Source organism: Takifugu rubripes, chromosome 8 (assembly GCF_901000725.2).
Source record: "Takifugu rubripes chromosome 8, fTakRub1.2, whole genome shotgun sequence".
Classification (NCBI taxonomy): domain Eukaryota; kingdom Metazoa; phylum Chordata; class Actinopteri; order Tetraodontiformes; family Tetraodontidae; genus Takifugu; species Takifugu rubripes.
This window is the reverse complement of record NC_042292.1, coordinates 5,732,377-5,760,328: the sequence shown is the minus strand read 5'-3', so window position 1 is coordinate 5,760,328 and position 27,952 is coordinate 5,732,377. Positions and strand designations below refer to the sequence as shown.

Genomic DNA, 27,952 nt, shown 5'->3' with positions numbered 1-27,952 from the left:
CCATCAAGCGGCGAAGTCAGACGAGTCAGAAAAGAACATTATGTTTGTCTTTTAATGGTCTATTATAAAATCCTAACATGGCTAGAAATTCAGTTCGCGTGGACCCACCAGTTGTGAAGTTCAAAGATATAAATGTCGGCCAACGTTACGGCATGAAAGTCACAGCAGCTAATGTGGGGAAAACCACAAAGAAAATTTTAATGGAAAAGCCAGCATCAAAGGTACGCTATACTCCGGGAGAACAGAGTAATGGAATTATGTCAATTGTTAAGTAAATCGTTGTTTTTTGTTTGTTTGTTTTTTTAACCTTTTGACCCACCTAACTTCCCTCGATCCGTCCATGGCACTGATATACAGTACGCCTGTGGTCACATTCTGTGAGCCTCAAATACAAGACTATAATCACCACAATTTCTGTCATTTCCACAGGCTGCTCTAACAGTTTGACCCTTGTTCGAGGCCCCTCAGGCCCTTGTGTTCATCTAGTCTAGTTCAGACTAAAACATAGCCTTGGAACTGGCTTAATCAAACCCCCACCGGCTGTCGTGCCAGTTGGCCTGAGTTTTGGGGGCATTAGAGACATTCACTAGAAGCATTTGATGGTCGATACCAAAGATCAAAGAAACTTTGAGTCAAAGCTACATCCCCCATCACCGCTGCTGCACGGCAGCGCTCTATAAATCCCTCTTAAATCGATCAAATTAAACCAGTCATCTATGGAAGCAAATAAAAAATGCAAGGTAAGGTATTTACAAAAAGATACTGGAGTCTGTGCGTCTTTACACAAGATTCTGCAGAATTGTCTAGTTCATTTTTATTATGCTGCAATAGCTTGAAAGTAGTTTTTGTTTTGTTTTACATACATACATATTTGACAACTTTCTATTCATTTTTTGCAGTTATTCAAGCTCCCATCTGGCAAAGCAGAGATGGTGGCTCCTGGTCTGTCTGTAGGTGGAGTGCTGGAGTTTATCCCAGAGAAAAATGAAGAGGTTAGAGATTGCCTCAATGTTCATGTAGATGACAGAGAGACAATTGAAATCCCACTTCTGGGGTGAGTATAAATATGCTATAAGGCAATATCATACATGTTAATTATAGACAGATGGAGACATTGTGTGTGTGGGTGTGTTTGGCACTAGGATTCCCAAAGCTTGCTCCCTTCTAATGGACTCGGTAGTTAACTTTGGCTGTACTGCTGCCAACAGTCAGGTTATCATCAGACATCATGCTATAACTAATGAGGGCTCCTTACCAGGTATTGTGCATTCTCAACAATGCTTGTATATTTCTTTCATCAGAATTAGGATTTTTTTTTTTTTTTACAAAAGTTGTTAATGTAGCAGCATCATCTTTATTAGAGAGTTTAATTCTCACAATCCTCCCACATTTTGTGTATTGCTGTGATTCAGTTCTATCGCTACACACTGTATATTTGTGTTTGTTCCTCTTTACAGGATATTTTCATGTGCAATATAGCGGAGATCCATCTGTCACTATCTCATCCTGTAGTGGAGTTATTCTTCCTGGCGGCACCACGTGGTTAAAAGTGGAACTCTGCACTGATAAACCGAGGCTTTTAGTTGAGAAAGCCATGTGAGCAATGTTTGCAACAGCAGTTTATGTAAACAGGAATGCAGACTGTATCTATGAAAGACTGGACTGTGAAAGCTTTGCATGAATTTAACTGATGCATTTTGATAATTTTTCGTGAATCATATCACATGCCTGGGAGGGTTCAACTCAATTTACCATTCCACTAACCTCAAAAATTGTTTTTAAAAAAAAAATTAATATTTGTTCCAGAGTAAAACTACAAAATCATCCTGCTGTTCTTAGCATCAGGGCTGAGGTGGTGGACCAGTGCCTGGAGTTATTTGACCTGCAGGTATGTTAAATTGTTGACATAATTTCCTTCCCAACGTTTATTCTTAAAGTCGACAACAGTCCTGGTTCTCCATCCGAAATGTTCATTATAAAGAGATGACATTTTTTTTACAGGGAGCTCCATTATCCCATTTGTCATTTGGACCTTTGCACTTTGGAACCTCATCTACTAAGAATGTAGTTTTGAGAAACAGTGGACCTCTGGCATGTGACTGGCTATGTGTGCTACAACTTAATGCTGCTGGGACTGAAGTGGTAAGTAATGTAATTAAAAGCTAGTAAAGATGGAAGCCAGGTTTTCTAAATGAAATCTGTAAAAACTTTGACCCTGAAGGGAACAGATCTCCAGAAGCGCACAGAGGCTGCCCTGCTGGAGGAAATGGAAAAGTGCAGTTCATTCCCACAAGACAGCTTTCCGTGCTTGTTATGTGTCCCAGAGCAGGGACGACTTGCACCATATGAACAAACCACTGTGGCGGTACGCTTCAGTCCATTATCCAACAGGTAAATTGTCCATTTTTGCTCTGTAAAATAAGTGTGTCTAAAGATAATGAAAGAATTGTTATCTGTGTTCAACTTTGTGACTTAAATTTTCTCAGTTCAACTGGAGAGTCAGGGTTTCGACAAGACTACTGCCTGTTTCTGCTGTTTGAGTCTGTGGGAAGCAAACATGGATTCACCAACCGTATTGGTAGTCAATACACGTTACAGATCACATTACATAACGCATAATATCAGTGTATTATGTTTCTGTAGCCATTGACAGCTTCTTCAGCTGTCCTGGAATGCTGCTCATTTGGACTGGCTGCTCTCAAATCACGTTTTATAGGTTTCAATGTCTTTTGTCTCCAGGTAAAAGCAACGTGGAGCTGGCAGTCACAGGAACTGGTCTTCCTGTGGTTCTAGTGCCCCACCCCTCTCATGATTTTGATTTTGGCCACTGTATCGAAGGCCAACAAGTGAACTTGCCTTGTGTACTGCAAAATTTCTGCCCTCTGTTTCCCGTCAAGTTCCACTTTCGAAAGTTAGCACATTTCAGCACTGAACCATCTACGGGCAAAATCCCACCTGGGCAATGTCAGGTAAAGCCATTTAATGGTTTGGTGCTGTGGTGATGGATGAAGCTGTACATGCAGTGACACATTTTGACTCTCTGTTGTCTTCCCCAGGATGTAGTGTTGTCTTTTGATGCACGGCGAACTGGGAGACTGAAAGTTCATCAGAAGTTAGATGTTTTAGGTCTTGTTCAAAGGGATGGCAATCAACAGACTGAAGATATTACTCCACTGAAGCTTGGCTGTATTCATACCATCACTTTAAACCTGTCTGCAGTCTGCTGTAGTCAGACCGTACAGCTTCCACCTAAACTAAATCCTGGTAGTGTAAATATTCAAGAAAAAATCCTACAAGATACTAAGACAAAATTAAAAAAAACCCAAACATATATGTACATTTGCTGTTTATATTTTGGCTTGACCAACCTTTGCTGTTGCTCGGCAGGCCTCACACCACAAGTTACAAATCCAGCTGGCCAGCGACCTAATGTTTGCTACAGTGAGCTGTCCCGCTGCTACACGATGGTTCACGCTGCAGTTCTCCGTGCTGACAAAACACAACTTCATGAACATCAAAGGAAGAGTCAGAATACCAACGAGAAGGTGTTTCTGGCTTTTCCTAATGACCGAGCCACAAGCCTTAGACCTGCCGATGCAGACACAGAGTACAGGTGTGCTCAGCGGCTTCAAAGAGCATATTTTTTCTTTTTCTGCAACAGCGATGTGCCAGTTAAATGTGGTACGTTTATTAGTTTTTTGGTTTTCTATATGCAGGACAATCTTTACTGGTGTAAGGCGATATCACTATATAGACACCACTTTCGCTTTCACTGAGGAAGAGGAGAAGCAGAGACAGCAGCATAAACAGATATACATGAACTTTCTCAGTCGGCGTAGACAGACATATCTGCAGAAGATCAAAGAGAGGTTTGGTGTCTTCTGTACCTCCTGAAGGCTAAATTCTAGGTGTACATTTGTCTAACTGTTTTGTTGTGGTTTGTTTTTTAGCAAGCAGGATAAAATTACTGATGTGGACCTTGGGATGATTCCTGCTTATGGACTTGTTCCGCCTACACTTCATATTAAAGACATTCAAGTCAATGAATTCTCAGATTCCAGGCAATGCCAAAGGACTGTCTTCTCAGGGACCAGAAAAAGCTTCCAAGACTCATCTGTCACCCCAAAAGTCAGTATTTAGCTCAGAATGAAGATTTGATGAATTCTGCTTAAAGAATTTATGAAAACACATGATTCGCCCCCTTTTTTCAGTTGCTTCATAGCGCTAAAGAAAATAGTCCCATTCCCTCTAGTAGCCAGGAGGTGGCAGACTGCAGCAGGACACTGACTCCTCAGGAGCTCTACCAAGTTGACATCGGTTAGTCATTTCATTCATAAAGGGTAAAGTCACTATCATGTTTAAAACAGAAAAAGAAAACAGAAAATATATTTCTAGAGGTGTTCTTTTTTTCACTTATCACACAAAAAGAAAGTAATCGGTAAATATTTCCATTTAGTTATGGAGGTTGTTAAATATGTCTACACTACACTAGAAATCTCCCTCTTCCTCCTTAGGTCCCTTGTTTGTCGACTTTGGGGAGGTGTGTCTGCAGTCAGTTTGTCACCAGAAGGTGGAGATGACCAATAATCTATCAGTGTTTGTCTGGGTGCAGTTGGAAGTGGACTGTTCTGATCTACAGGTCTCTTCTCCCCTCTCCTACGTACTGCCGCCCCACTCCCAAAACTCCTTACTCCTGATGTTTCAAAGCAGCAAACTGGGTCGCTTCTACAGGTTGATTCCGAAAGCAATATTGGAAAAAAAATTATCGTTCATATCAAGATATTTTTAAGTCCAACATTAACGTGCTTCTTTCGGCAGAACCATGTGTTACACTATAAACAAGCAACACTTTGGACAGATAGTGGTCCAGGCCCAGGTGGTCCCATTAGCTCTGGAGCTATCTACTCCCTTACTGGTGCTCTACCCCATTTCCACTATGCTCGCAACGTCAGAATACAGGAGCTTCATAACTATCCGAAACCAGCGCAACCATGCTGCAGAGTTCTCATGGAAGAGAATAGTCACAGGGAATCGCAATCTGTTTTCAGTGCAACCAACTACAGGTACAAAATCTGCAGCTTTTTTGTGTCCATTGATTCCAATGGCTGTTTAGAAATCCATCATGCCAAGGATTTACCTCCACTTCCCCTCAGTAATGTGATTAAAGCAGTCCTCACTATCAGCGTTTTTGTACTTATTATCTTTATTTAGCAGTGCACAAATAAAACATGTCCTCTCCTTTCCAGGTACAGTGGAGCCATACAGTGAGTTGGACTGTGAGGTTGTGTGGCATCCCTCCTTCTCCGCCCCTCCAGAAGGAGACTTTGACCTCTGGGTATACGAGGGCACAGCGCAGCATTTGCATTGTGTTGCTAAGGTCAGGCAGGACAATCATAAAATTATTTTTGTATGAACTGCTGCATTATTATTTGTTGCTTTGAAAAATAATTCTCTGACATTTTGTTTTTTGAATACTGTTGGTTGGATGGATTACTTAACCATAAGGTTTATTCCACTATTGAGTACTTTTTATTTCAGTACTGAGGATTCCAAACCTCCATCAACTTTTAAACTCCCCTCTGCAAATGAAAACTCACTGCTGACCTCATTCGCCTCTATCGTCCTTTTTATGAATACATTATTTATTCAATACTATTTGAGTCTTCACACTCCCACTTTTTAAATGCATGCCCTTCATATTTGGAATGTATCAGTTAAGCTTTTATGGCTCTAAATGGACTTGGCACTGACTGATTCTCTGTGTATCAGATTGCATCCACAGTTGTCCAGTTGGAAGAGACACAAATGTCCATGAAGTCAGTCCCTCTGAATATGGATTTCACTAAAATTGCGATGGTACACAACACCGGACCAAACCACACTTACTACAAGGTGCCGCCTCATGCACACACATATACATGTATGTGCAAAGATCGTTCATTTGTATCCAGACTTTGTATTATCCCTGCAGGTGCCAGATGTTTGCCCTCTGCCAGGCATGGTGGTGAGCCCATCAGAAGGTGTTATACCCTGTGGGGGGAACGCTGCCCTCAGTATTCATTTGAAAGCCGACTCTGTCCTTAAATTTGACACCAGAATTGAGGTGAGAATGAGATAGAAGGGAAAAATGAGGGACACCATCATTAAACTTTAAAGAAAGAGGTTGATGTAAGTGAAACATGTTTATTACAGATAGCACTGAGGAACATGAAGTCCATTGAGGTTAGAGTAGTTGGATCAGTGGAGCCTCCGAAATTAGATATCAGTATGGTGAGTGTATTTCAACTGTCCCTTGTTAATCAAAGTGTGACTAATCTACAGTTAATTGCTTAAATGAAAAGGCTACAGAAATGTTTTTCTTCAGTGATTTCATTAAACTTTTGGTTGTTGTTGAAAACCATCAGAGTTTAAAGTGGTAAATTTATAATTTACACGGTTTTATCATCACTAGTCCCCATACCGATGGTGATAACCCTTTTTATACAAGGAAGCAAAGAGATGGGGAAAATATATAAATAACATTCTTCAGACATGATTATTTCTCTCTGAAATATCCAGAATGGAAACTGTCGATAAATTATCTGCTCTACCATAACAGGTCAAATGGTTTCAGGAGTTTCTTACATTTTAATTAGATTCACTCTTGGTGCAGAATGAATCAGGTCCAATTTATTTATTTATTTATTTTTATTTTTAATTCAAAGTTTTAATCATTGAATTATTAGATGTCTCAGCGAGATAGATAAAATGACATTTACCACTTCATTCAATTTGATCCATCGTATACATTACATTTTTATGATACATGCAAATTTTTCCAGGATTTGAGTTATCTGCCTTTCAGATCATATCTGTTATATCTCCTTGTATGGAATCTTTCTTTCTCTGCAGTCCCATTTCCAGTTTAATGGAGTTCATGCTGGCTCGAGGAGAGCAATACCATTCACTTTGACAAATGGCTCGTCAGCTGCCACCCAGGTCACTTTTGATTTTTCAGACTACACAGACTTCTCTCTGCAGCTGGCTCGGCCCTCTGCAGGTTTGTACAGAGCTGACATTTAGGCAATAATAAGACATCGTAGTGACTTCATTATCACACTGTTTATGTTGCTAGGATGTTATATTTGAATACTAAAGATTTAGCCTGTATTTGTTCTTGTTTGATATTTGTTTACATTTAATTAACAGTGACACAACCAGGTTTGAGTGTTATAGAGATCCAGAGCATGAAGACGATGGATTGTTTCCTTATCTTCTCCCCAACCCAGGTAAAGTTTCAGTCAAATACTATGTTTCAGTGAAGATACAGTTTCCAGATCAGACCAATTTCAAGAGAACTTTCCTGTAAACCCCACTCCAAAAAGATTTTAAAAGTAATTTTGCTGGCAATTATTTGGCAGAGCAGACCTTTTGAAACAGTACTATTCAAGAGAAAAGTAAACAGTGGAAGAAATTAATTGACTGTTTATGTTCTATACCGTAAATTGAAAAATGTTTTTTTTCTGCCTCCTTGGAAATATTGTTTGTTTTGTCTGTGGTTGCAAACATTGAATTTAGAATGACCCGTGTTTCTATTTTAATGTATTATCACATGGAGTCAAATCAGGGCCAAGAGGTTGGACCATTTGGAGAAACAACAGAAACTGAAACTTTAGGTTCATCATTCTACTCCCAGCTACCCTGTGTTGTGCTATCGTGCTACTTACATAGTTAGTGTAGCTACATAAATAAGACTAAAGGACATTCAAAGATGTTTCCTGTTTTAGGCTGCTACATATGACTTTGAAATGCCAATGAAAATCAGCGGAGTGAGATGGTCTGCTGCTTCTCTGTCCTCAACACCATCCACCTCCTCCACCTCTGCCTCCCTGTCAGCTCGAGGCAGTATACATGTTGTCAAACATATGCCCATCACTATGGCAACTCTGCAGATACCGTGCATACAGGCTACAGGTGGAATTAAATAGTGATTTAATATTTTGAATAATTTCTTCCATTTTGTTGCAATCAAACTGGCCACATAATGTTCTTCTTTTGCTATTTTTAGCTCTGTGCGCACCATTGGAAATGTCTCCCTCAACACTGGAATTCCACATTGAAAACTTGACAAAGCAGTCTGATGATTATATTATAAAAAAGGTTCTCTTCTGCTGCCTACCAACATTTCCACTCTACCCCACTTGACATCCTGTGGTTTGTCTCATCTGTCTCCTTCTGTCTCCCTTCCCAGACAGTGACTCTTAAAGCACTTGGTGAAGAGAGTATGTATTGGCATAGTTGTTTGAAGGAGGTGAACTGGTGGTTTAACTGCCCTGCACCAACGGTATCAACAGAAGACAAGCGAGAGGGGGTCCTCTGTACAGTGTCTCCATCATCAGGCAGTTTGAGGCGTGGCCAGGCCATCTGCTTGGAAGTTAGGGTTAGACCTAATGCTCTCAAAAAAAGTGAGAAACTATGGAATCATATACACTTTATAAGGAAATTAAATCTTTCAGTAGCTAAGATATTGCTTTTGTAGTTAATTGTTAGATTTCTTGGGCTATCACATAGGGTCTTAGTCAACTTAATGAGTTTATATAAGTGACTCTAAGAAGGAGATGGCTGTAATGTTAAAAAAAAAAAAAGCTGAATGAAAATGATTTTGTTGGTTAAAACTGGGTCTGGGTAGGATGGAGTATTACTTCCTATTAGAGAATGATGCAATTATAGAAAACATACCAACCACCACTTAATAAGTACAAGGTAATGAAGATGACACTATCCCTGATGCGGAGTCTCATGTCAGGAACACACCACTGTAATTAGAGCCCTCATTTTGAGTTTTATTTTCTCTAGGGACAGGACAAGTGACTACAACCACACTGTCCCTCCCTTTGTATATTGGAGGTGATTGGATGGATGAGAAGGAAAATGAACCTTACAGAGAGCTGTTCATCACTATCACCTTCCAGAGTCCGTTCATTACCTTCCAACCCCCTCAAATCCTCTTTATACCTGTACCTCTGGAAAACAAAGTGACTGCAACACTCACTTTACATGCCTCAGGATATCCAAGGTTGGTGTGCGTGTAAAGTTTCACAATCCCACTTTTACTTTCCTGTCACACAGTTCAGAATGTGAAGAAAATTAGAACCATCAGCTGTTTTTTTTATCGATCCATCTTGTCAATGTGAGCAGAGGAACTACCGTATCAGCTGAAGTGGATGAGGTTGAACGAGAGGATGGGATGAAAATCCAGCCTGTTTCTGTGGTTTTCCCAAATGGAAACATCATCCCTCCCAAACCACTGGATGAGGTACAGCCTTGGGAACCTATCTATAAAGCCCTAGCCCCTACATTCTTGCTCTGTCCAACTTTTTTTTTTACAAGATAAAGCAACATTCATGTTCTTGTAATACAATTCCAATTTGCTGCAGTCTGAACTAAAAAAGTAGCACTATGACCTGTAAAATGATTACAGTTTACTAATCTCTGTAACCATAGTCACAGCCAGTCAGTGTTTGGAATGAGAGACCCAGAGAGACTTCCTTAATCTGCACTGTGACCTTCTGCTCCTCCAAACCTTTATCACTCTGCACTCACCTCACCTTCATCGACCACCTCCAAAACAGGTCTGGTTTTTTACACTTGTCTTGGCAGTTAAGCATTTAGGATCCAACTTTGACCAATACTATTGAGAACATTAGATTTAGGAACATTTTTATTTTTTTAAGGGGTACCTACTAAAATATGAAATCTAACTTTGCTGGTCTCATCAGCAGACACATGAAGTCTTTTTGTTGTAATAATTTTTCTTGGATGATTTTTTTTAGGTGGATTTACTCTTGCAAATGAAATTACTTGGTATATTTCCTGTTTTCTCTCCTACCGCAGGTTTAGAATTAGATTGTGCGCTAACACTGAGAGCTGTCTACTGACAGTCTGGCCATTCTTGGCCCTGAATCACTCTCAGCAAAAGATCGTCTTTCAGCCTGGTAATGTATAAAAACAAACACAATGTGTTCATGATACATTTGGGGCAAGTTCAACAATTTTAAGTTATACGATCATATTTTTCCAGCTATTTTCACTCACAATGTGTGATTATTCACATTCTTGAACATATTTAACACATGGCAAAACCTATTGTGCTTGAATAAAGTTTTAATATTTTCTTTCTGTGTCATATATTAAGGGCTCACAGCGGTTGAGGTTGTACCTCAGAGTCAGCACCGCTCAACACCTGTTTCTGGCCTGTCATCCTCATTGTTTGATCACAGCATTTCAACATGCAGCTCAGTCTCAGGTCTTAAAAATGTCGCAGGATTGCAGATATGCATTTCTAATTAACTTATTTTGGTATACCTCTCTGATATAGTGTGGGTTTCGGTGTTCTTCAGATACTTCTGACAGTGACAGATTGAGTAACCGGACAAGCAGGAACACAATTCCAAACACCTCAAAAAATCTTGGGTTTCCAACATTCCCTGCTGAAAATTCAGAGGATGGAATATATTATGAGAAAGTGTTACTGGCTATGAAGAGATGGTTTAGCTTCTTTGGGTGGCCCGGTGGACCACACCCAATCTCTGTGCCACACACGCTAAGAAGGTAACCAAGATGGTTGAAAAAAGGATTTTTCTATAACATGTGACTGTGCTCTCTTGTTTTCCTTCAGAGTTGTATCAAAAATACAAGTTAATATTGGAGGTCAACAGAGTCAACGAGTCACTCTAAGCAGAGACACCAGGTTTGTATCGGTAGACAATACTGTATTAGTAAGAATAGCCCGGATCGGTGGGGGTACCCAACCCGTCCCCTCTCACAAAAGACGTGATTATTGTTTTTTGTAGATCTGTACTGAATATGGTTCACCACCTGACCGGCCACCAGGTCCCTGGAATTTCTCGCTTTCAGACCTTTTCTTGTGATTTAACCGAGCGGACCAGGGAGCTGCTGCAACAAAATGAAGCTGTGCTCACATTTCTCAGGTGGGCCTTAAAAAATGACTATGCTGACATTTTATTCCAAACCTACCCTTTCTAAAATATTTTATTATACCCAGCTGTTGCTACATATAAAAATAATTTCACATTAAGACCAATATAACCTCTCAACAATTATTGTAACTTCCATATCTGTTAATTTGCATGTGAAAATGCTAATTGTAGCTTGCAAATTTGATAAATTAGGCAAATGAGTTATCATTTGTTGGGGCTCCTTAATTGTAATTGACATAAACAGATTTACACACTAATGGCCTAAATGGCAAAATAGTGTCACTTTAAAAGTGAGATTATATGAAAAGCTAATTCTAATGAAGAAAATATTTGCAATGATGTTTTCAGGGTGCAAGGAGCGTTCCTTTGTCACATCAGACCAGCATTCTTGCTTGACATCCAGGAGTTTAAACACTGGTGTTCCCTGCAGGTAGAGCTTTTCATGCTCAGACTACATTATGTTTTGTATGTTTTGTCCTTCACAGCTTGAATACTGGTGATGTATCTGTGCTATATACAAATGAAATTGAATGGATAAATGGATGCCCTTTACCCACACATTTATACACTCTTCTGCTCTTACAGTTGAATGAGGAAGAAAACAGTTTCGATTACAGCTGTGTTGACTATGAGTCTCTGAGCAAACGATCTTGGACTGATGTCCTACTGCAAATTTACAAGGTGGAAAAATTTCAATTCTCTGTCCTCTCTCATTTCGACTGATTTTTTAGTCCCACCACTGACTATTCCTCTGCACATGTCCAGGTGCTGGTGTTGTCTCGTGTGTCACAGAGCAACATGAACAATAGCTTTGACCATAAAATCATAGATGAAATCCTCCAGTTCAGCCCACAATCATTGCCCAGTAACATTTATTCATGCAGAGAGCTACAGCTACTCTCATGGGTCAACATGCACTACCAAAGTTCAAGGGAGACTCTATGGAAAAAAGGTAGGACACGTGGCATGCACACATATTTCATTACATTAAAATGGTGTAATGATGCAGAGTCACAGTGTACACTTACTTTTCTCTTTAACAAATGTATTTAATTGAGGAGAAAGTAATATTTAGTCTGAATGTAACCTCTTCATTGTTGAAAATTAGTTCAATAATCTTGTTATGGAAAATATATTTCATTAATTATCATGTGCACTATCATAATACATAATAGTCACTGTTATAAGAAATTCTTCCTCCTAATTATGAGGAAATTGGTAATGTAATTTAATCACGTTTGTGACATTAACCTTGGCTTGTGTTCTATTTAAAGCCGTTAAAAGTTTTAAATATATACAGTTTTTTTTCTATGTATTTTGCATTTATTACTGACTGGTTTTGGCTGTAATGGTTCTCAGATGGTGGCCCACTGGCACGGTGGATTGTGAATTTTGACCTTGATTTCAAAGATGGACTGGTGCTTGCTGCATTGCTCGCTGCCTACTGTCCTTACCTGGTGAGAACTGGTGGCTCTTTCATTTTGACTTGTGTGGACCTTATTAATATTTGGAGATGTAATTATGGATTCATGTTAATGTCTGCAAGATGTACAGTGACAAATACCAATTGAATCCAATTTATTCATTTACATGTAAGGCTAAATTGAAATTTCGGTTTGGGGAATAAACCTTTGTTTATCTCATTTTTTCTAGATGCACAGTCACTTTCGTAGGATTTACATGAGACCTAGCAGCACCGAGCAGACTACACACAACAACATTATTGTGTGTCAGGCTTTAACCACACTAAATCTCAACTTTGATATTCAGGTAGAGCACATGTGAAACTGCTTATGCAGGAAACTGAAATAACATTTAAAATACATATTAACAGGTAAATAGTTTCGTTTATATGTTTGATATTTTTTCTTAGCTGACAGATTTGTGCAGCCCCAATCCTGTGCAAATATTAATTCTGTGTGTTCACCTTCATGAGAGGTTGCCTCAGTACTTCCCTCAGCACACTGTAGTGCTATCAGGAGGACTGCACACCACGTTTTACAAACAGGTGACACACACGCACACAGCACACCAGAGAGAAAGAGAAATGGCAGTTTTTCAGATTGTCTTACAGACCGAGACAGTTGACTGTTCCCCCATGGGACAACTCTTCAACTCCTGTCAGCTTGGGTATCATCCAGAGGAGAGTGATTGCGTCATTATGGACTCACACACCATCGCTCTGTTTCTTATGTGTGGATTATATCCACAAAATTTGTCCAGATATTTGTATATTTTCCAGCTATCTAATGAAAGTAGTTTCTGTTTGAAAGTCACATTTATTAGCACTAAGGTGGTTGAATGATTTGGATTATATTAATAATATTAAGCTGGTATTTGGCACAGACACTGCAACATGCATTGTACCCGTTAACACAATTTCAGACAGATTTACATTACATCGGATTATTCCGTATGATTACACATTCTGACAGGATAAGAAAACATAAACATTATCACTGTCAGCTTAAGCATCTTTAAGTCCCATAAAAAGCTGATTTCATTTGATCAGTCATGTAGAAAGTGTTTTTCTTTTCACTTTTTCTGTCAGCAGCTTTTCTCTGTTTGTGTCAGCCACTTTTTTGTGTGTGTGGGTGTTGTAGGTGCGTCTGGAAAATCCATCTCCTAAGCCTGTCAAATACCAGGCTTGCCTTTTTGGAGCAACTGCCCACCTTTTCTCCCTTCCTAATGGACCTTTGGTTACCGTTCCTTCAGCGTATGTTTTACAGTATCAAGCTACTGTATATGCGGACTGTTATGTGCAGAGTGCATTTAATGCTGTTATTCTAAGTAGAGAGATGTGCTGCATCTGTTGTTATTACAAGACGGTTTTTGGTCAACATGCGCCATGTATAACAAAATAAAACAAATCATTTAGCCCATCAATGACAACTTATGTTTGATGCAAGAAGTTCAGTAACAATATTTAGTTGAACAACCTTCTGATTGGCTGTGACCTCAAAATGAAGACAGCTGGTTATTGTGAGCATTCACGCTACTGTACTTCAGAATAATTCATCAGATAAATGTTGGTTATTTTCACAGGTCAAGTGCTGGGCTGACCATCTTGTACCACTGTTCCTTCATACAGCCAAAGGAGGCATACCTACTGCTTGTGTCCAGCTCTCCCTTTGGCCTACAGGGAAGCACTCTGGCATTCAAACTGACGACCTGCATCAATCGTATCACATCCACCGTCAGTATAGTTAAAACTGGCGAATATTTCTACTTTACTATCCATAAAGCTGGCTGCTGAAAATGTTTTCCCAAGCATGCTTTGTGTGCTGCAGGTAACCACAGACCATAGTTAACTGCTTTTTACTGTATGTTCTTAGAACATTGTCAAGTGCAAGTCGTCGTGCTACCAAATGAAAGTGATCCAAGTGCCCATATCTAACGCTCTAAACAAAGAGGCCACATTTAGGTATGCTTTTCGCCACTTATACATACATTTGCACAAACGCTTTATGTATCCCCTCATGTAAATGTCAGTTGTATTTGTTCTTTTTAGTGCACAGACTGTTTTTTTCAATCCTCCACACAGGAAAAAGTTTCCATGTAATATTCTATGAATATGTACAGGGTCATGCTGGTGGAATCTGAATTTAACCCACTGGAGTCTATAGAGAAGAGGAAGCCTGGCGTTCATGATGTCACCTTTAAAGCCAAGTAACACACACACATAATACATGTAGAATAAAGTCCTTGATTCACCTGTTCTCTCTAATATACCTTATTGTAAATTGCCCTTTCCTTCATCTCCCCACTCAAGTATTGAGAAGATGGCTTCAGATAAGAGCTATAGGGAGATAGACGATAAGAACTCAGCTATTAGTAAGTGGAAACATGCATACAATGTACATGGCCTGTTGTCTAAGTAGAAGTAGGTAGTACAGTATATTAACTTTATTCTTCTCTGTTTCATTGTTGATTTTGCTCACTTAGGTAATGAAGCCAGTGATTTCCACAGTGCAGTGAGAAGCATTTTTTTGACATCAGAGCAGGAAGACACTCTGAACATCCACTACCTTCCCTTCTTCCCAGGCACCAAGTACTGCTCTGTGCTGCTAGTGTGCCCAGAGGTGTATCTATTGGCTGCATCATAGATTTGACATCATAACATACCTATTTTGAAAACAATTCAAAAGCTTGACTCTCATTTGTTTACAGTTTTTCCTGTGTCTATGTGTTCTGTTAGGTTGGAGATATGGTCTATGTTATAAAGGCCACAGGAGAGTTGCCTCTTCCTTCCACTCTCACTGCCAGACCCAGTAAAAGTATATTTATGGTCGACAGCACCTCCGGTAGGAAAAGTGTCACTTAAATATTATTTATCAAGGAATTTATCAAATTTAATTAGAGTGGAAAAGCCCTACGTGTATCTAGTTGGTCTTGGTTCTAATACCAGTAAATCCATATATAAGTAATCAAATATGATCAACACTATACTTTGCTGTGTGCGATTTAGTGTTCAGACTCCAGTGTGAAATTGGACAAGTGTGTGAGGAGGTGGTCCAAGTGCCAGAGATAAACTCAGCATGGGAGAACGCTTTAGCCATCTGGGGTCAGTATGGCATGAGTGCTGAAGAACAGAGGCGGCGAACGCTGACACATTCTCTGGACAGTAGCAGTGTGAGAGCAAAAGCCGCTACTCACAAGCTCCTCAAACAGGTAAAAACAGGGAAACAAAGCACATCTTTGTTTATGAAGACACACACCAGGATTATTTGTTCTCCATTTTCTGTCACTATGATGCTGTTTCTTTTCTCTGGTTCTGATAGATCATATCTCTGAGAAACGAGCTCAGAAATGGCATAGAATATAAAGTTGAGGTTTCTTTGCCTCAGTACTATGTTTTGCCAAGTGTTGTTTACATTCCCGTAAACAAAGATACCGGCATACCACAGCAGAGTCTTGCAGGTACAGATGCACACAAGTGTGTAGGAATAGACCACAGCTAATATATACAAATATACCTGTCCTTACATGCAGCAGAATGCTGAAGACTAGCAGAAAGAAAACAAAATGAGGAAACAACAGTTATTTTCTTGATTTAAATAATTTCATTGGTAGTGAAAACCACATTTTTATATCTTCACTGTATACTTAGTATGAAAATAATGGATTTTTGTTCATCCATAGCTTGAAATGTCATGCGATCGGCAGCCAGCTGTTCAGAATGCTATTGGATCAGTTTTACCATTGCCAAGTCAATAAATATGTCATAAGAATGTAATAGATTTACTCATGTTCTCTGCATGACAGACCGTTGCTGTGTGGATATCCCGTTGCAGTTTCAGGCAGACTGTGTTGGACAGTTTAGATGTCAGCTGGTTCTTAGCTCCTGTTTTGACATCAGGGTCTATGAAATAGAGGCAATAGTTACTGCACAGGTACAAAATCATGCGTGAATGCTAAGTTGCTTGTTTGCTCATGGTTCATTCAATTTGGGGCCAATGTTGTCTTCTACTGTCATCTGTGTTTACAGAAAGAAACTATCCATCTAAACTTTAATTCAGCTGTTCATCACTCAGTCACACAGGACATACCGCTGGTGAGGGACGAGAAAGCGCCGTCTTAGTTTGTGTAACAGCCACTGAACTGGCTGAGCCAAAAGCAATTATTGTAAAATAATTGAAAAAGACTTATTCTTAGCTGTAAACAACTGGTCCCATGTGCTTTTTACAGTGCAATGAGACTCAGCGAGACTGGAAAATCCAGGCTGTAATGTGTGGTGAAGGATTCTCTGGGCCAAAGTTTGTGAATGTACCGTCTGGAACAAAAACCTTCTACCCACTCACCTTTCATCCTCTTGCACAGTGTGTTGTCATGGTAATGTATATCTACTATGGTTAATTGCTTCCCTTCCTGTTTTACACTTTCTAGGAGACCTTTAAGTCTGGTATAAAACTTGATTTAGGTTTAGAATCAGCACTTTGCAGAAACCCCAGCTTCTCCTGTTATATCCATTTTAGTTTTTCTTTGTTCTCACTTGCATTTTTTCATTTAACCTCCCAGGGAACAGTCAGCCCAACTACGTTTCTCTTGTGGCCAACAATGCCATCAATCAATCCCTTTTTGCAAGAAGCCCGGCAGAGATTTTTTTTTTATCTATTGCAATTCATTTTTCCCTTTTTGAGACACAGCATTTTTACAACCCACTCAGTTCTTTGACATGTAGAGAAAAAGAAATGGGAAAATGGAAGTTTTGTGACATACTGCAGCTGCCCAGTGAGATCAATGACCCAAGATGCATTTGCATCAGCGGCAGCTTTTCTTCCATTATGTTGAGGCTTATGGCGTATGGCATTGGAGAAGTCAAGGAACATTACCATTACACGTTTTCCTCCACTATTCATCATGCTAAAATATTTTTGCCTTACACTTTGTGGGTTGCTTTTCCCTTTTAAAAATGACCTGGAATCGAACCCTGGCCTTGCAGGAGCTGGTTGTGTCTAGTTGGAACTCATTATTGTCTTCACTTTCCATAAACTTTGAAATAGTTGTACAACATATTCAATCAGTACTGCCTGAATATGTTGTTACTGTTTGTATTGTGAACAGTGAGCAGTGAAAAGTAAGAAAATTACAGTCAGTTAATTGATCAAACCACTTGATTATCTTTAAAATAATGTTTTTGTGTACACTACCTATTAGGCTCTTAAGGTACCTAATTACTGAAAATACTATATCTCATCAGATCAAAACCAAAATAATTTATATGTCCCCAGGGTAAATTTGGCAATATTGAAATATTATTCTGATCCCTCCGACCCTACACTATATTATATAATATAATAAAAGGTGAAAAACAAATCATAATCACATTTCCTCTTTCCAAATAATTTAACTAAGATCTAGCTGATCATTCTTTATTACTAAAAAATGAATCCATGTGGTGGTCGAGCACTATGGGCAATCTCCAGGGAGCTGCAACTTAACTAGCTATCATTGAGATCCAGCTCCACATAACACCTCCTAGTGGCAGATGAGAATTCTGCCACTGAACCACCAATGCATACATGCAGAAGTGTAGGATTGCCTTAAGACAGATAACTGTTGCATTATATAAAATATAATTATTGAAGGCGTTGCATAGTCAAACATGTTGACAGAAATCTATTTTGTAATTCAACTTTCATCCTTTTCTCTTCTGATGATGAAATCTGTCTTGAATTAGATTTTTTGATGAACCTGTGCAATGTTGAAAGCGTCTTTGTAGCAGTATGAGATCTGACTGCAGTAGAGATTATGCTTGTTCACCCGTACACACTCTTTCTACATAATATGTTTATGGTCAAAATTCTTAACTTTGTACTTACCTCCACAGGGCAAATTAGCCTTAAATAATGAGTGCAATGGAAATGTCAGCGTGTTCATCCTAAGAGGAGTGGGTGAGCATCCCCTGCCTGAGGACCATGCTATGTTGCACTGTCCTGTTGGTCAAACTACACATACACAGCTGAATGTCCCCAACTACAGCCAGAAAAAACTCACTGTCAAGGTACATACACAGATGGAAATCATTGCCACAAGTAATGGTGAACTGTTGTGATTCTTTCTTAGACGATTTTTGGATGTTCCGGAGGTTAGGTTTTAAAGATTTTTAATATTTGTGAAGTGAAAAGGCTGGAGATCAGGAAAAAAAAGATATATACAGTACAACACCATATTCCTAGTTGAAAATAATTCAATAAACATAGAAAAGTATTTTCAAGAGAATTCATTCCTTCTGCCTGTGTGTGTCTGTATATGCAGGTGGAGACAGACCTACCTATTGTCAGCGGCACCCCATTCCTAGAACTTGGCCCTGGACAGAACACTCCATATGTTCTGTCTGTCACACCATGGAAACAAGGAAAACAGACAGGTGTTTTTACCCTGCTTCATTTTTGTGTCAAATGTACAAACCACTTTTTACTAGTCTATAGCAATGCTGCAAGGATGATTTTGCTTGTCATTTGATGTACATATTACTTATGTGTGATTTGAACATCTTGTGTATGCCCGCAGTTCAGCATGATTCTAATGATTCTAAAGGCACAATACCTCTTTTTTCCTGTAGGATTTCTGTCGTTTCAACAAATTGATGACATGCAAGAAGAAGACAAAGACACTGGTGAGCTGGGCAGCATGTGTCACGGATTTTTCTTTAAAATCTGTGACACTCTTCAGGGGGATACGTGTTATTGTGTAAATGTGCATGTGTGCGTTGCATTTTTATTGCATTTGTCCCTGTCCTACTGCAGATATTCTTGGACACTACATGGTGTATTTCTTTGTTGAAATATTTTGTGAGCCTGCAGCGCCTGTCAGAGTAATAGATGTGCAGTGTGTTTCTGGGGTAAGCCTTGAAAACATCCTTGTCTGCATCACATTTCTGTGGAACATAAATTATACACAAACCAAATACTGTATTTTAGCTAAGACAAATCTTTTCAGTAGTGAGGTAATCTTAACTGGATGTGAATAATCACAACTACTTTCTGAAGAACTTAACCTCTAATTTTTACCTCACGTACCTCGGCTGTATAGAAAGTACTAGTACTGGAAGCAACGGTTTAAGATTTGTTTTTTTTTTTAAAAAAACATTGTCTCCCCAGAGCTCAGTTGAGATTGAGATTCCTGTCAGTAACCCAGGAAAAGAGGCTCTGAAACTAAACGTGTACCTGGAAGGAGATGATCTTTCTGGGCAAAGTTGGGTTTTAATTTCTCCACAGGATACGTTTATATACAGAGCTACGTACTCCCCCATTAGTATGGGGAAGTGGACAGGCAGGTAGGTTTGACTTTTATGAGTATGTTCAAATAAACCAACATCAGTGTGTCTTCACCAAAAGAAAACCTAATGAAACTTTATTGAGTTCAGACATAAAAAACATTGAAGTTTGACAGCTGAAGGGCTGTGCTGTTGATGTTGTAAATAAATTATTTCCAAAGACCTTTGAAGGATAATAGGGAACAAAGAATTTGCCTTTTAATGCAAATATACCTGGTTGTGGACATTATCCAACTTTTTTTTTTTTACTGTGTATCCTTAAAGCATTTGAATGTTTATATATATTTATTTATTTTGCCAGTGTCTTGTTCCGTTCAAAGCTGGTTGGAGAGTTCTGGTATCAACTCCACCTGTATGCTCTTCCTCCTCCAGTCCTCATTCTACCTCAGATCTACTGTCCACTGGGCAAGTAGGTGGAGACACACTAACACATTATAAGCTAATGGCCAACAAATGATTATTTGCATGCATTATTGGATGCACAATTAACCTTACTGTAGCAGTGCAGATGTTTATTGTGTTTTTAGTAGAATGTTTATCAAAAATTAAGATTTGTCTTTATGCCTTTTTGCCAGATGGACAAGACAGACTATTCCTTTTGTCAACCCGACAGCTGAGTCTCTACAGCTGCTTGTTAGAAACACCAACCCCAGAAATTACACAGTGGAAATGGACTCAGAAAATACTGTATGTGCACACAACCTCTCCTCCTCGTATCAGATTGTGTTTTATCAGCTCATCCCCTTTATTTCTGTATTTTTATTTAAATTCACCTGTCACGATAGAGCTGGTTTAACCTTGCTCCCCTGAACTGCTATAGATTGTATAGTGGTGCAATTCAAAGAATGTACCATTGCGAGTGTGTGTTTGTCATGTGAACAGTTCACAGGAAAGCTTTTCCTTGTGTTCCAGCTTACCCTGGAGCCCCACTCCTTCACCCAGGTTGCTGTCCATTTTCGACCATCTTCCATTGGACAGGGGAACCGCATCTCTAAGATGACTTTTTCATGCCCTCAGGTGTATACAAACACACATGCAGGCACTGGAGTGTCTCTTTCTTTTGAAGTGATTTAAGCCGGTGCTCTTTTATTTACCACATCATCACTGTCAATCACCCAAATGGAATAAATTAATCAGATCAATTATCACCAAAGTGCAACCAGAATGATGAGAAAATATATCAGATAAGTTAAAGGGGAGTTTCAAGTACCAATGCAATTTAGAATAGATACAGACAGAATGAACAATTTCATATTTTCCTTTTTCATTATACCTTTATTTGGTCTCATCTTTTCTCCTTTCACAATCCTTTTTCTCTTTCTCTCCCTCCTGGCCATTTTGCATGTATTAATCAGTCTCTGTCTTTAGTTGCAGGAATGGTGTGTGGTTTTGACTGGATGTGGCCTCAATCCAGAGCGAATGGAGCCTGTGAGCATCTCATCTCTGATGGGCTCCAGCACTTCCATCACTATTCCTTTCACAAACCCCACTGAGCTCCCAGTCATGGTTGATGTCACACTCACAGGTCACATGAACTTCTTGTCATTCTGCAGTCCCTCACTTCCTGACGCATCGACTCGATGTGTTCAAGTGTGTTTTAAATGTTTAAACTCTTTATTTCCCTGTCTCAGATAAGGACCCATCTGGAGCTGCTGGCGGTCAGGTCATAACAGACATCAAGGTCTTCTCAATTCCATTAAGTCACACGGACGGTGTGTTAAATTCACCCCATTGCAATGAAGAGTTTATTATCGTCATATTGCTAAGCAAAATAGCTATTTTTAGAGAACAATAAAAAGCTCTGATCTATCCAGTGTACACTGCTCAGCTCACAATTGCAGACAGTGCATGAATATAGTGGCGAATTTAGCAAACAGGGTTTGGTAGTGCTAAAGACAAAACCAATCAAATGAAACGAATGCTTCCTGTCCCTGACTGGTAGCAGCAGATATTGTATTTCAAGCATAACGCCATTGCCCTCTGTCTTGCTGCAGGTATACTGGTCAGTGAAGGGGGCAGTTTTGATGTACCCGTGGTGTTTCGACCTAACAATGCGGTGTTGAAACAGGCGTCACTATGCGTCACTATGACCCATGTCTGCAGCAACGGTCTTGCCGGTACAGAGACTGAGAGGTATGTGTTTTAAACTCGGTGCACTGTTATTTCTTGTTAAATTCTTGAGCTATTCAAAGCCCATTATAGCCTATGTACAGGGAGCTTTCTGTAGAGCCTGCTGCTACTAATGAGACAAAAATAGTATTTTCCAAACATGGTATTTCTATTATGTGATGTATTCACGTGCGTTGATAGGCTCAAGGTTGGGCTATGGTACCTCTCCTTTGCCCTCTGGACCAAGCAAGGGCCCTTTTGAAAGTTTTATTTTTCTTTACAGTGTACTGCACGTGGCCCTATACTTATGATCTACGTGAGCTGGGAGGTTCCGCCGATACTAACGCTTTCAATGTCTTACATATTAGGACCCAAGAAGGTTCGCTTGACCGGGCCGTCCTGCTGAACCACCTGCTGCACCCCCCAGTTCATCTAGTTCAAACCAGATAAAACATGAGTTTATAGCAGGGTTTAGAGTGACTCTCAGCGCCACCTGCTGTCATGTAGGCGAATTACCCAGGTTTTAACGTTTTAAAGTTTCATTGTGCACATGACCCCCCCACCCTCCCGAAGAAAATGTCTGCATGCCACTGATGTGATGTGATATTGTCCATCCACATAAAATACCTCCTATAGTTGGGTCACTGGGCTTTTGACATGGGACATCCAGGACAGGTTGTCTATCACATTTTTCTTTTATGTACTGACACATTTACACTTGCTTTCACATCTTGAAACATCTTATACCCTCTTTGGCACTGTAGAAAGTCTGAAGGGCATCTATGCTAGAAAACGTAGAACAATTTATTTCTTTTGTCCCTTTGCCCTCAAATAGTCTTGGCTTGACTGTTTTGTGTAATAGCCTCAATGCAAATTGCTGTTCTTCTATTCAGCCCAATATAATTATTTCTTCATACTTTTTAAAAATTCTGTTTTCCGTTTTATTAACACGGCTTTTATAAAACCTCTCTTTTCTCTACATATTTTAGGGCAGAGGTGGATTTGACAGCTGTCTGCTGGAATTATCATTTGTTTGGAATTCCTGTGGATGAAACTGCAAGACTTGGGGTGGTCTGTTGTGAAGCAGGTCAAAAAGTGGAAAGGACTGTAGATATTCAGCTAGCTGGATACATACCTTGGAGCTGCAAACAGATGGGACAGGAAGGTGTCTGCAAGCCTTTTAAATTTTCAGTTATTGAAGTTAATATTTTGTGTTTATATATGTGTTTTATCAAGTAATCAATTGACTGCATGAATTGATCGAAAACCATATATAAAGATAAAAAGTGAAGAGTTTATTTGAATTCTCACTACTAACAGTATAAAATGTGGTAAGATGTGTCTGAGTTCACTTAATAGGTGATTGATTGATGTCGTTGGCTTCACTGTATTCAGAGCATTTGAAGTGGCACAAATATGTAAGTTGGGGTAAAACTAAAAGGCCATAGACCTTCCAGCCATAACCAGATTTTAGCCATCATAGATTATGTATGAATACTGTCAGACACGTATGGTTTAGATAGCTAGCTATCGTCTTTTTTTAAAATTTTTATCAGCAGCATAACTAATAACAGTAAGTAAAACCTTTGTGGTACCTGTGAACCAGTGAGGAGGCAGGACGGGACTGAGATGGGAGTGGAGGGCAGGGAAAGATGAGTCTCACTGCTCTGTTCTCTCCAAGTAGACAGGACCAATCACAATGTAACAGTGATGATAAATGACTGTTATTGCCATGCTACGTTAGGAGCTTACTGCTTGGTGCACATTGTGGAAGTGAGCACAGATACTATCAAAAAAAGTGCAGTTTTGTATCGAAATACAGTGGGACCTCTACTTACATGCGAATTTTTCAGTTTACGAAGCGTCTCAACGGGAAAATATTTCCTCTTGTTACGAAGGAAATTTCAGGATACGAAAGGCAAAAATACGCTACCGCTGCTACTCGCAGCTCGCGGAGTTTAGCGAACACAAACTTGCTTGTAGCTGCTCTGCCATTGGCTATCGCCTAGCATCTTCCTGTAATCCCATTGGCTAGGAGGAACGTCAGTCTGTATCAGTTTGTGTGTATCCCAGCTTCGCCTTCGTTTCAATTTTATTTATTGTGTGTGTTCGTATGTTTGTCTATTAGATGGCGGTGTTACCACAAGTGTTAACGTTCGTTGCTAATGACGGCTAATGTAAGATTAGCCTGTAATAAAGTTCATTTTGTTCCTGGAGAAGACTTGCACTGAATTCCTACATTTATTGTGTGGTAATCTAATTGTAACATGTATTTGTTACATGTTTTGATGCATTTTTATGATTTATAAAAAAAATTATGTCCGAATTTTTGGGGGCTTGGAACAGATTAGGGCATTTACGTGGAAAACACATCACTTACGTAATTTTCAGGTTATGAAGCAACTTCTGGAACGAATTAAATTCCTAAGTAGAGGTCCCACTGTATACCAAACTGGCATTGAGGATAGTTTCTGTTGCATCATATAATAGTATTTCTACTTTTTCACACAGTGATGCACCCAGATTTTCACATCATAAATCAAACTCAATATTGGTTTTTTTTCTCCCCCCCTTGTGTTTAGACTTCCAGGTGTCAGCTGAAGACTTTGTGTGCACGGTTCAATCAGACAGCAAAGCAGAGACGGAGGACTGCCTCTCAGCCTCCGTCACGGCTGGAAGGAGGGACCCTGAGACCAGCCTCATAACGCTCACGCTTCACATCGTCTACACTCCCCTCAAGACATGCAGGTAATGCACATTTCAGGCAGGTTTTTTGCTTTTCTTAACACTAGCTGCACACCAGGTGCTCACTAAAGTCAGCACACACCACATGGGAAACTGCTAAAAATAAAAATAGGACTATGATAAATCTAAGAGAGTCCCAGATCTCCTTTAACATCAAGAAATACAGGCAGGCGGTAGCAAGCCATCTGAGATGGGTACCAGATTGGCAATCCTAACTTGAAAAACAATAGCAAGCACAGACACCTTACGTACACAGATCACAGATGCAAGGAGGCAGGAAGGTGCACAAACACATCTGTTTGTTGCTTGCAAACTCACTGAATTCCCCTATCTCTTGCTTTTCTGTAGTACTGCCTTTTTCCCTGTTTTAATTGCTTTCTGTGCTGCATGAGATATATATACATATATATAAACACACACACACACATATACTGTATATATATATATGTGTGTGTGTGTGTGTGTATATGTATATGTATGTATGTGTGTGTGTATGTGTGTGTGTGTGTGTGTATATGTGTGTGTGTGTGCGTGTATATATATATACACGCACACACACACACACACACACACACACATTTTATCCTCAATTGCCATGAAGAAAACACATTTACATCTTCTCAAAGTATTTTTCTGAGCTTAATGTCAATGTTAATAGTCATCAACACAAGTCAGAATTTCCCATTTATCATCTGTCGTCTCTGTGTGTTGCTTCCTGCTGAGTGGGGAGTGCATTTATCTGCTACCATCTTCATCTGTGTGGTCCATTAATGAGGCGTGTCCTGCTAGAATCACTACCTCACGGAGCTAATGACGTCTCCATTAGAAAACGATAGTGGGGTTTGGCACTGCTAATAGACCCTTCCATTATCTGTATGTTCTTTCTCTGGTGTGGGGTCAAGAGAAGAGAGTATAACAACTCCAATAAAAAGATTGCAAGAGCTATTAAAAAATCTAATTTCAAGTTAAAAATACAGATGGTGACCTGCTTTCTTTTTTTTTAAAAGGAAGTCGATGAAGATTAACACGTGGTCTATTTTGTTGCTTCTTTTAAAGATGACATCTTTGAAAAAAGCTTACACGATGCCGCCTAAATTACACTAAGTTTGTGTCACCATCTAGGCGCTCAGTCTTTCTGGTTGTACATTGCATTTCCGGCACCATCTGGAAATGCCCCATCGATCTCATCGCCACCGAACCACATAAGGACAATGCTATCATTATTGAATCAACTGAGGTGGGAAAGACTTCAGCTGTGGGCATCCGTCTCACCAGTACCACCAGGTTTGTGTCTGTTCTATTGTCTTCTGAAGTTTCCTTTATAATTGATATAAAAGTTGCACTATTACGCCTTCAACATGAAGTTTGCCCTTAAGAAACAAGGCGAAGCTTTAAAATGTAGGATTTGATGTTTTGTGTGCAGGAGGTCAGTGCAGTTCTCAGCAGCCTTCCTTCCAGGGAGCAGCAGAGACTTTAGAGTGACTCCGTCCTCGGGGTTTTTACCCCCCGTTGGCTCTGCAGGAAAACTCATCACTGTGTCCTTCACACCAACTTCAGCAAATAGCAAGCACACAGCAAGACTGACCATCCAGGTATTTACAGGATTCATTATTTGGTCTCCTCGCCTTTGTTTTGATCCACTTCTTGATTCTTATCTTTATGGGGTTGATCACAACATGCCACTGTCATATATCTCACATGGCCATGGGTCCTTTCACTGAATATTGGCACGCTTATGTTCCAGGCAGTACTGATGCAGCAGACCTTCGAGGTGAAAGGGAAAGTCCTACAGTCTCCACCCATCTATATCACATCGGACAATGGCAACACTTACGCCCCACGTCCAAGCAAAGAAAAGAAAAGCTTTGTTGTTCAGAATCTTCGGATTCCTAACCTGGCTAACTCCTCCCCACTCAAACTCCGCAGATAAAGAACAGAGGTGGGCGGGACCTTCGTCAACAAAGCGGTCCGATACTCTCGTGACACCGTTAGCGTGCATCACTGTGGCAAAGTGATGCTCTCATGACTCATTAGTAACATTAATAATACTAAATATTATGTGAAAAAAGTACCTTCCTGGCCCTGATAGCTCTAGTGGAAACCCTCCCCCATAGGTAATCATTGTCGAGCCACAATCAGTAGGTCCTCCTGGAAAGATGCTATAGTTCATCAGTAAAGTCACACTATGGTGCTCTATGCTCTCTACTGTGAATATAAATCATACTATTTATAACATAGTTACTGTTAATCATTTAAATTGGATCTGTTGTGGCTGAAAATTAATTCAATTACCCCCTTTTTTATAGGTGTCAAAACATCAATTTGCTTCATTGTTTTATTATCAAAGGTGTCTTAGATTATTACTGTTATTGGGCAAGTATGAGTAAAAAGCTACACTCTAAAAGGTTCTTAGAATTGGCTCTTGTATTGGAACCATTAGTCTTGCTGTCTAAATTATCTGGCAGTGTTTACAATACAATGTCACCTTGAATACCTTCATGAGATTAAAATGAATTGTTTCTCCTTTTGATGTTAAAAATACTTATTTTTCCTCAGTAGTGTTCATGTATTGAGCCAATTTGTCCTCTGATAAACAGGGCCACTGAGGGAAAGTTGTTGTTGACTACATAGTTCTTGTCCTGTATTATTATCATACATGTGACAGATGTGTATACATTTTGTGTCGAGTCACTGAACGACACGTCAGTTCTAAATGCTGTATGCAGACGTCTCTGGAGCTCAGCTGATTCCCCTTCATCTTCATCTCCTTGTCCTTTCTGTATCCGCTATCCATTTTATGCAAAAGCCATCGAGGATAATGATGTTTTCTGCGATCACCTCATGAATTTGACATGAAACATGAACCTGTGCCTCCAGATTTACATATTCAGCAAAAATCAAATACAGTATAAGTAACAAATGCCTGTAATGGTTACTCTCCCTGCATTGCCTTATATTCTAGTTAGAGTCAAATATAATCCACTATATTTTATTAATATCCCCTGTTCCCTGGTCTTCTGATATGAGCTATAGAGTATGTGCTCATAAATTCGGTCCATCCAAAGTGCTGCTGCACTTAAATCTCTGCTCCACATAATAGAACACTAACCGGACCAACCTTGAAATATACAGCAACCTTCCTGAAAAGCTTGCTAAACTACATTTAATAAATCAAACCCCATGAGCCTTAAAAGGGTTGTCATTGTGAGCTGCTGTGCCTGCAAAGGTAGCCCACACATCCCAGCTCTAAATGCGTGTGGCTATAAGAGAAATATCAGCGGGCTCAGTGGATGTTTAAAGTTTCAGGAGAGTCCCCACTTTTCAAACATGTACAGCACCT

At 39.6% G+C, this 27,952-nt stretch overlaps 1 protein-coding gene across 1 annotated transcript; it reads left to right on the top strand.

Moving 5' to 3' along the window:
- Positions 1-15: 15 nt before the first annotated feature.
- On the top strand, positions 16-27,369 carry LOC101068004 (cilia- and flagella-associated protein 47). Its single transcript, XM_029840708.1, has 67 exons — positions 16-221; positions 900-1,054; positions 1,143-1,258; positions 1,458-1,596; positions 1,807-1,888; positions 2,002-2,142; positions 2,222-2,391; positions 2,487-2,578; positions 2,740-2,969; positions 3,057-3,264; positions 3,388-3,613; positions 3,717-3,869; positions 3,951-4,128; positions 4,212-4,317; positions 4,515-4,731; positions 4,819-5,063; positions 5,247-5,377; positions 5,770-5,892; positions 5,972-6,103; positions 6,193-6,270; positions 6,892-7,039; positions 7,189-7,268; positions 7,767-7,953; positions 8,048-8,139; positions 8,231-8,444; positions 8,836-9,055; positions 9,178-9,295; positions 9,484-9,611; positions 9,874-9,974; positions 10,175-10,285; positions 10,380-10,590; positions 10,658-10,729; positions 10,833-10,970; positions 11,328-11,409; positions 11,565-11,660; positions 11,745-11,931; positions 12,339-12,436; positions 12,633-12,749; positions 12,853-12,987; positions 13,583-13,695; positions 14,025-14,175; positions 14,315-14,403; positions 14,562-14,648; positions 14,752-14,813; positions 14,925-15,061; positions 15,178-15,283; positions 15,448-15,650; positions 15,761-15,899; positions 16,245-16,372; positions 16,468-16,533; positions 16,668-16,811; positions 18,310-18,483; positions 18,738-18,849; positions 19,045-19,098; positions 19,229-19,323; positions 19,583-19,758; positions 20,060-20,167; positions 20,334-20,445; positions 20,671-20,775; positions 21,127-21,283; positions 21,390-21,470; positions 21,753-21,891; positions 22,857-23,032; positions 24,450-24,615; positions 25,735-25,896; positions 26,036-26,204; positions 26,357-27,369. The coding sequence occupies exons 1-67, from the start codon at positions 78-80 to the stop codon at positions 26,540-26,542; spliced, it is 9,198 nt and encodes a 3,065-aa protein (XP_029696568.1). The 5' UTR covers positions 16-77; the 3' UTR covers positions 26,543-27,369.
- The last annotated feature ends 583 nt before the right edge of the window (positions 27,370-27,952 follow it).